The sequence below is a fragment of the Otolemur garnettii genome, unplaced genomic scaffold (assembly GCF_000181295.1).
Source record: "Otolemur garnettii isolate 467f Iridium unplaced genomic scaffold, OtoGar3 scaffold00026, whole genome shotgun sequence".
Lineage (NCBI taxonomy): Eukaryota > Metazoa > Chordata > Mammalia > Primates > Galagidae > Otolemur > Otolemur garnettii.
This window is the reverse complement of record NW_003852421.1, coordinates 17,113,173-17,123,095: the sequence shown is the minus strand read 5'-3', so window position 1 is coordinate 17,123,095 and position 9,923 is coordinate 17,113,173. Positions and strand designations below refer to the sequence as shown.

General features: G+C 41.5%; 1 protein-coding gene across 1 annotated transcript in view; it reads right to left on the bottom strand.

The window, feature by feature from the left end:
• Positions 1-9,923, bottom strand: part of CDKAL1 (CDK5 regulatory subunit associated protein 1 like 1) — a 654,035-nt gene that overhangs the window by 27,047 nt on the left and 617,065 nt on the right. The window contains exons 13-14 of the mRNA XM_003788378.3: positions 7,576-7,659; positions 4,521-4,685 (exon numbers count right to left, since the gene is read on the bottom strand). Of these exons, the coding sequence (XP_003788426.1) occupies positions 4,521-4,685; positions 7,576-7,659 (249 nt within the window). The remainder of the gene's footprint in view (positions 1-4,520; positions 4,686-7,575; positions 7,660-9,923) is intronic.

Sequence of the window (9,923 nt, the reverse complement as noted above, 5' to 3'; positions counted from 1 at the left end):
CACTATGTCACCCTCAGTAGAGTGCTGTGGCATCACAGTTCACAGCAACCTCAAACTCTTGGGCTTAAGCGATTCTCTTGCTTCAGCCTCCCAAGTAGCTGGGACTACAGGTGCCTGCCACAAGGCCCAGTTATTTTTTTTTGTTTGTTTTTTTTTTGGTTGTTGTTGTTGTTATAGTTGTCATTGATGTTTGGCAGACCTGGGCTAGGTTTGAAATTGCAAGCCCCGGGGTATGTGGCTAGTGCCCTAACCACTAAAGTATAGGTGCCAAGCCATAATCAGACTAATTTTATCTGTCGCTCTTATTTTCACTTTCATCTCTTCTCTCCCATCAAACTGAAAAGAGGAAAATAATTATAAAAAGATGTTATTATTTGCCTTTTCCATTAGTATATGATTTCTTAGAGGACAGTAACCTTTTCACTTTATCATACTTTTTCTTTTCCATCATGTTATGGGCATTTACCTACTAGTATTTTCTATAATTCAAAGCATTCTATCTATTTTTGTTAAGTGAAACCTGCCAATCAGAGAATGTTAGAGCCAGAAGCTTACTTAATGATCACTATTCACTAACATCTTACATGTCAGACAACTGAGGTTCACAAAAGGTCAACAAGTCTGCTATTCTAGAATTTGTAATCTGGATCTCCTGACTCCCAACCTGTGCTTCTTCCCTAGTCTGTTGTACTCACCAATCTCATCAAAAGAGGTCAATTTCATCAAAAGAGGTCTTAAAGTGAGGAAAAATAAGACCAAAAAAAAATATCTATAGGGATAAATATTTAAAGAATAATCATAAAATAATTAAGGAAAGGCACTTACTATAGCAGAGAATTGTGGGGTTTTTTTTTTTTTTTTGTCTTTTCATTTTTTTTCATTGTAGCAGAGAATTTTTTAACACAGTATTTTGCTTTAGATGTTTTGGGCATCCCAGGTTTCTTTACAAAGTGTGTGTGTTTTGGGCTATCATTCTAGAAAAACTCAAGAAAAGCCTGCAAGACCCAGACAAAGAAATTCTGATGGAATTGGTTCTCTGGCACTAAATATATTACCTAATGGAGAAACACCCCTCCCTCACCAAATATCAACAAAACATGTGCTATACAGTCATTGTTCAAATAACGACCAAGAAAGGAATATTGTTACCACCCAGGTGGTCTTCAGAGTTTGTTCTTTTTGGATGCAGTTAGTTTCGGGAGAGAGGAAAATAACTACTTAGTACCTAGTTACTTTGTGCCAGGAACACTATTAGGCAGTTATCCCTTTCATCACACTATGAGATGGATATTACTGTCCTCGTTTAACAGACTGAAGTGTTGAGGAATAACATGCCCAGGGTAAACTGGTAAATCCAGATGCAAATCCAGGTCCGTAAGCCCCCAGGGCATGTGTACACACCAAGTTAATCTGATTTTTCCAATCAAGAGGTTCACCACCTGATTAGCCATCAAAAAGCTCAAAATGCCTGAAACATGATACAACCCCTACCATCCACTTTTATTTCTTATTTTTTTTTTATTTTTTGAGACAGAGCCAGAGTCTATACCCTGTTGCCCTGGGTAGAGTGCTGTGGCATCACACCTCACTGCTACCTCCAACTTAGGCTCAAGCAATCCTCTTGCTTCGGTTTTTCTATTTTTAGTAGAGAAGGGGTCTCACTTTTTGCTCAGGCTGGTCTCAAACCCATGAGCTCAAGTAATCCACCTGCCTCGGCCTCCCACAGTGCTAGGCTTACAGGTGTGAGCCACTGCACCTGTCCTGCCATCCACTTTTAAATCCTACAAAAAAGAAAATTGTTCTTCTCATGCTTGATTGTCTTAGTTCATGTGGTCAGCAAAAATACGAGGTCTGACAATTAAGTTTATAAACTCATTGTAGAAAAAGTGCTACATTCCGCATTGCTGAACATCACCGCAGTCACCGTCCTGTGCTCCCCCGGGAAGCCGGGTGCAGACGCCAGTGCCTCGTCTCCCCTTCAAAGCCATTTGGGAACTCTTTTTGGAATGGCCATCAGAGCTGCTGTTGTGCAGCACACAGAAACACGGAACAACAAGAATGATGCGGCTCAGCCAGAAACCACCACACGGTGACACAAACACGGCTGGGAGACACGGGTAGACCACAGTCACCAAACCTAGCTGAGTTGTTTGTACAGTGTCATCAACGTAAGTGCATGGTGACAAGCTCGTGAACTTAGTCGTCAGCTGCTGTGTGACCAGAGCTCTGATGGTCATTCCAGACAAGAGTTCCAGAACGGCTCTGAAGAGCGGACTGGGTGCTGCGCTGGTGCCCAGCTTCTGAAGGGGACCACCTCAAAGGTCATCACGGTGAGATTCAGCAGTGAGGCAGGTGGCACTTTTCTAGGATGGCTTCACAAACGTTATTGTCAGAACTTATAATATCAGGATAAATTCACGAAACAAGACCTTTTGACCTCCACAAGACGGGCATAACTTTAAAAAATAGCAAATAATAATGAAGACCAAAAGCACGTTCCTTAATTTATAGGACGTCACACATGGTGATAAAAGCCTTCCCTGCTTCTCTTAATGCAAATCCCCAAATCAATATTCCTAACCCGTGGCCTCACACACGCTATACGACTATTTCTAGAGGCCCAGTGGGCCAGCAGCCAACTGACCTTTGCCCTCACCTTCCACAGGACTTCTGGGCCATGCTGGCTCCGAGACAGGCTGGTGGCGGAACTGAGGACTCCGTTTTCTGAGCTCACAGAAGGGAGGGAGGAGAAAAGGCTCTTCTACAGAATTTAAATGGGGCGACACTTTCTAAAGGAACACTGCCTTTCCTAATTTATGTATTATTAATGACAATGTTTCAGAATACTACCCTTTCTAATAGGTACCCATAAAGGAATTAAAATAGGCAGGGTCTTTGAAATAATAATTTGCCCACTACTGTCACTTACTGAGAAAACCTTTTCCCCGTGGCAATCGAAAATCAACCTTGTGAAATATACTGTGTGGAAAATCAAATAATTAAAAAAGCCAACTTTAGAAAATTTCTGAAGTACTAGCTAACACTTCAAAAACCAAATCTCTAGCAATTTATTTATTTGTTTGTTTGTTTAAAGAGACAGAGTCTGGCTCTGTCACGCAGGCCAGTGTGCAGTGGTGCAATTATAGCTCACTGTTACCTCAAACTCCTAATGCTCTCTCCTGAGTAGATGGCGCTACAGATGTGTGCAAACACACCTGGATACTTTTTAAAGGTTTTTGTACAGATGGGGTCTCATGATGTTGCCCTGGCAGGTCTTGAACTCCTGCTGTGGCTTCTTGAAGGGTTGTGATTATAGGTGTGGACCACCGAGCCCAACCTGTAGTCATATAACTTGAACACTATATTATACTCTTTCTTCTTGGCACACCATAGCAACCCCTAAGTATGATTTAACAACAACAACAAATAATAATAATAATAACAAAAATTAATAGTTATGCTTATCAAGTTTTAGAGTTCTCTCTTGGCTGTGCAGGCTGCAGGGTTTTGACGAAAGCTAGTCTGTGCCACTCTGCTTGGGTCAGGTGGCTATTCACATAGATCCTTCACATGGTACTTGTCAAGCACACAAGGTGTCACTTCTACTGGATAGGAGAGTCCAGCACCGCAATCAGTGAGAAAATGTAGATAAGAGCACCCTCTCTGCTGCTATTCCCAAAGTCATTTTTTACTTCCTTTACTTTAATGAGTATGCCTTTGCAATTCAATTGGAGGGAAGAGATAACATAAATTAAAACAAGTTTGGAATTACATACTCAGATGAGTATCAGTTATCTTTCTTCCATATGTTAAGTCATTGCTATATACTTTTTGGAGCACTTAACAACTGTGTTGGGGAAAGGACATCAAATGATGCTTAGAAATGTGATACACATTTTCATTTCACACTCCATCAGCTTTTACAACTGTAGCTCAAGGAAATGTAAGAGAGAGCCTGGCAAACAGCCATATTTACCAAGGTATAAAACAGGGGTCAGGTTACTTTTTTATAGAAAGGAAAAAAAATGTTTAATTTTCACGCCACATGACTAGAGTAGATATCCAGCTAACCCCACACAAAAAGGCCCAGTAACCGCAGATACGGCATGGTTTAGTGCCCATTCAACTGGAGGTTTTTACTATATTATAAACAGCTTTGTAAGGCAAGAAAACGTTCCTTTCCTCATCCCTTTCCACTCAGGATCTACCGACACAGAAACATACTGGATCAGATCATCTTGGATGTTAAATCTTTCACCTGCAAATAATGGCTTTTACCCTCTGCTTCCAGCCTGGAAGAAGAAATAGCTTATTCCCTTTACAGGCAGAGAAGCAGAGCTATAGGCATCAGCAAAAACACATCTTTCTAATTCAGATTTCAATCTGTCAGAAGGGATTAAAGCCTCATGCATACATAAAAAGAAAACTATAAATGATAACAGAAACATGGTCTGGAATCACTGTGCTTCCACAGCTGCTGTTTTCCTAGCAGGGTAGAGAGGAGAGCATCTTTTCCTTACCTTTGTTAAACCCGAGACTTCTCCCTTGGCTAAGGGTTTGCTGATGGATGGCGTGTACACTCTGGCTGCTGATACTGGCTGCCCTTTCATGAAATGTTTGCCTGCTTCGTAGATGTCCACTTCAACCATTTTCCCCATAAATGAGGAGTTCTTTGGTATTAAAACCTTGAAAGAAAAATTTCCAGAAGGCTTAATTTTTAAAAACAAACATTTTTAAAGAATAATTTTAATTTTATAGAACTACTGCAAAGATAACATGGAGAGTTCTTGTGTCCCCCACGCCCAGTTTCCCCTATTCTTAACGTCTTACATTAGTATGATACATCTGTCACAATTAATGAACCCAAATTGATATGTTATCATCAAGGAATGTGTATACTTTATTCAGATTTCCTTAACTGCCCCTTGGTGTCACTTTTCTATTCTGGGATTCCATCCCAATGGGCTCTATCTTGCAGATGCTCAAGCATCTGGGGACCCTGCAGGAAGGGAGGGTGTTTCTGGGAGCAGCTCCCGGGTAGCACACGGTGCTCCTCAGTGCAGGGCGCCTGCTGTCCCGGGACACATGGAAAGCAGACCTGAACCCCCCAGCCATCAGCCAGCTACTCTGGGGTGGGCCTTTGATACTCTGCTCCTGGCTGTCCCGTGCACTGAAGAAAACTGAGGCAATCCTGATGAAAGCCTTATACTTTTAATACTTTCCAAGTTAGCTGTTGGGGTAATGATTTGAGTAGGCACTTCAAATAAAGGCCTGCACACATGTGCGTGTGTGTGTCCTTCAGGGGAGGAGGAGGAACATTTAAAAGTAAGCTTGTCAGTAACCCAGGAGCTAAATGATGCTAAATGAACCTAAATGGAAGCCTAACGAATGGTTGCCATTTATTTATTTGTTTACTTATTTGTGCACCAATAAAAAAAGTACGTGTTAGTCTGAGGAGCCTACTCCACATGGAACCAAGTACTCTGAAGGTCAGTTCATAGGAAACTGTCAGATGGTCTCTTTCCAGTAGAGATGACTGATAAAAACACTTGTTTACCTCCAGCAAACGTTTCCTCTCCTTTGAGACTAACAGGCAGTTTGCAGGCATTGTGTCTCCCCTCCGCTCCTGCTGTAGTGCTGTCGCTACTTGCCAATCTTTTAAAGTCAGGATCCAAAATAAATAGACCAATTCTAACCCAGTAATACTTTGACATCTAGATACAATCTTCATCTCTGGAACTCATCTTATTTAGAAAGATAATTCCCATGAAATCTTTGATATGCTTAGTTATAAAGACAGAAAAGTCAGATGAGAGCCAGAAGTTCCACAGCCAATTTCTCTGAGAGGCAAAATTGGATCTTGGTCTCTCTGAGTTTGATTTTTATGACCACTGAGTACACTGCTTCATCAAAGTATAGGAAAAAGGTCACCTGGGTGGTGAATTACTCACGGCAAGCAAACGAACTAAAAAGCTTTAGCATTGGGATATGAAAGCCCTTTTAAATCAGTTTTTATAAAATAAGAAAATCTCTAGAGCAAACTATCCCTGGGAGATTTGGTATGATTCTGGGGGAAAATAACCCTCCTTGATCTGCTGCCTTGATCTGAATGAAGGGCTCAGTGTTTTTTTCCTCCTCCAGTTTTAATAATTGGAAAAAGCCCGACTGCTTTAAATTGGAGGAAACAGCTAATGAGGCATGCCACTGCTTTTAAAATGAAGAGAAAAAAGTTCCCCGCTGCGGCAGAAACCCAGATGGCAAGAGAAAGGAGAGGGAAGAGGCAACTCAAACACAGCCGAGCCCTCTCAGGGCTGAGCAGGAGGTTGCCTGGACAGGAGAAGGGCTCTTTGGAGAATGTCAGTGAGATGGGACATGGGGAGACAGTCAGCCCAGACAGGGAGTGTTGGGATCTTCCTCATCTGGGTGCTGAACACGCATGTTGACTGTGGCCCTTGAAAAGCTCCTCCATGCTTCCTGAGGACCCACAGGGTAGCCTGAGATCATTTCATGTTGAAAGTCAATGCTGGAGTCCACCTCAGCTCCCATTTCCTACATTCTAGTGCCGGTGGCCTGTGCCCTTGCCCAGCCCATATCTGATTTCCCCTCCCTGGCCTTAACAGTCTCCCCAAGCTCTAATTCTAGCCATGACCCACAGAAAAAAAAATTTTTAATTTCCTATCTGATAAGAAAGGAACAAAAAGATAGGAAAGCTCATCTAATTTTAACAAAATTTAACACAGTAGAGAATGAGCCAGGAAATCCCTACATCCCCACGAGAGTCTCCCACCCTAGAGAGTGTACCCATCTCCTCCTTGGCCCTTGCCAGGATCCATGCATCTGGACGGGGCATGTTTTCTTTAGCCACTTTTGAATTGCCTTCCCACCTGCGGGAGTGCAATCCCACATGCTGAAACAGAAGGCAGGCCAAGTAGGTGGGGAGGGGAGGAAGGCGAGTTAGTGGCAGTCCCCAGAGATGGCCTCCCCCACTCTAAGTGCAGAGGCTTCAGTCCTCATGCTGGTCTGCACAGCTGTTCACACCACTTGAGTTGAGTCAAAGGAATAGACTCCACTGTTTTTATCAAGGTAAAAGTTAAAAAAAACAAATACTAAAACTAAAGAAAAATGAAATACCAAATAATCAACCAACTATCTGGGAAAAAAAAAAAACCCATACGGGTGATGTGCTGGTGAGAGGAAATCCCTGCCCTTTCAGGCTGATGTCGCCCGTGCAGACACCCTTCCTGTAGTCTGAGCAGCACTTTCCTCCTACTTTGCCAGGCTGTGGGAACTTTGGCAGTGCTAACGGCCTGGTTCCAAACTCCCAGAAGCTTCAGGCCATGCCTGTCAAAGGTTATTGCGGACTCAAACACACCAAATACACTTCCTCCTTTGTAGAGAATGAACTGCAAAGTAAGTCACTCAGATAAACCCTGATGAAAGCCTGGCTGGCTTCATGCTACAGAACAGCCCAGCTGTGACAAGATTCAACCCTTTCCCCTTTTAAATCCTCTTTGCTTAAACTTTCAGAAGTCTCTTATTTTGGAGAAGACTCCAGAATACTGAAGTACCTCTTACCTGCTCATAGAATCGATTGTGCGCAACATAAAACTTGGAATCAAAAGATTCTTCCGTGACTAACACTTGTTGTCTTTCACCAATCTGTGGAGAGAAGGAGGGGAAAAAAGGAGAGATGAGGGCAGACACCGGACAATCCAGAAATAAAGGCTTATGGTCTGGACCCAGTAGTGTCCTCTTCAATTTAAAGCAGATTTTAGATGGTTACTGATTGAACAGCTAACATTGTTCAAATTTCAAATCACTGATTCAAATTTCTTGAAAGACATTAATTATGTGGCAATATAAAATTAGCATAGTATCAATTCTTGTTGTCCTATATAATTATGAAACAGAACTTAATCTTATTTCCTCCTTCAACATAAGATAATTAAAGCTTCTATGACATACAAAAATCTTCTAAATATCACTGTTTCTTGAAACAAAGTTGCAAAAACAAGCCAGAACAAGCTGCTTCTAATCCAAATTCATGAAAATATTTTGGCAATATGAAAGAATAGTAATAAACATTAATTTGAGTTATGAGAGATGTAACACCAAAGAAATATGCCTCCCAAACCAGACGTTAGGCCTTTGTACCTCAGCATTTCATACGGTGTATGAAGTTCTGAAATTGCCAATTCATACTATTATTTACTTACTATATATATATTTTTTCTTTTGTCACAGGCAACTATCTCTTTGTTGTAGCCATGACCTTGTTGTCATTTATTTTTTTAAGAGAAAGACTGCAAAAATATGAACTGTTAATTTGCTACAGGACTGATCAACATTGATGATATAAGTGCACATTATTAATAACAATGAAGTTAAATCAGCCAAAACAATGGTTAAAGAACTATGACTATTCTAAAAACATTCTACCATTTCCAAGTTTATTCTACTGTGAAATGCGGCATTTAAAGTATCAATTACTCTTTTTATAAGGTTGTCAAAATGTCTTCTGTAGCGGACCAACTGTACTGAATGATTGTGCCTGGAATTATCTTTGCCATTGCTACTTAATAAATACAACCCCTGAAATTAAAGCACACTGGCAAGAGGATTTTTTAAGAATTCCTATTCTAATTTGTAGGGACTTGTCACCATGTTCAGGCGGTTACCACGTAGGAAACATAAACACAGCTGTGCTAAATAGACCACCTAACAATTAAAAAAAAAAATCAAACTCCCCTCTCCATCATATAATGCCAATACCTAAATGCACCATAATTTACTATCTAGTTTGCTATCTCATTCAAAATGTAGTTCCCTTAGTGAAAGGGTCTCAGAGATGATACTTATCAAAGACTTGTTTCCCTGAAAAACAACGGAAGTTCTGGCAACATTCATCTCTTAAAAAAAAAAATCAAGTAACAAAAAAGAAAATTCCCTAACTTCTATTTCCAGTTTTAATGGCTCTGTTATTGAAAAAGATGGGTGAATATTTGGTTTTATTGAAGTATATTCTTCTGAAAGGAAACTTAGAATGTTTGCACACATTTCCCAGTGTGAGCTGCTTGTAAGTTGGGATAAGTATCTGTCAATGGTTCTTAAGGAAATCTGCAATTATACTTCATCTAACATGGAGTTTTCGGAAACTTCATTTAACAACAATATAAAATTGTAGAGCCAGTGAAAATCTATGCTGCTGCTTCCCTTTTATTGGAATCACTGAGGGCAGTTCTGGTCATTTCTGGGCTGTTCCCTTTCATCTGGAGATGATAATGATGACAGTAACACAAACACAGAGCCAGAAAGACTCCCCAGGTTTACACAGTACAGAGCCGCTTTCTGTGAACCAGCAGGGAACGATTTGGAGGTGAGTATTTACCCGTTATTTGCCAGAAGGACTCGGAAGAACTGAGTGCAGTAATTTGTGGTGGTAAACACCTTTCCCTTCACCCTATTTGTGCCCTTAGCTGAGGACCTTGTCTCACTGGTGGGTACCTTAAAAATCCCTGTAGCATACTGAGTAAAAGTGAGCATGAACTAGCCGGGTGTTGTGGTGAGCACCTGTAGTCTCAGCTACTAGGGAAGCTGAGACAAGAGGATTGCTCAAGCCCAAGAGTTTGAGGTTATTGAGAGCTACAAGGCAACAGAGGGAGATTCTGTCTCCAAAAAAACAAAGGTGAGCATGAATGGGACTTAAGGAAGGCAGAAGGCAGAAAGAAAGAAAAGAAAGGGAGGAAGGGAGGGCAGGAGGAAAGGCAAGGGAAAAGAAAGGAAGGAGGTGAGAGGGGGGAGGGAGGGAGAGGGAGAGAGAGGGAGAGGGGGAGAGAGATGGAGAGACAGGGAGAGAGAGGGAGAGACAGGGAGAGAGAGGGAGAGACAGGGAGAGAGAGGGAGAGAGGGAGAGACAGGGGGAG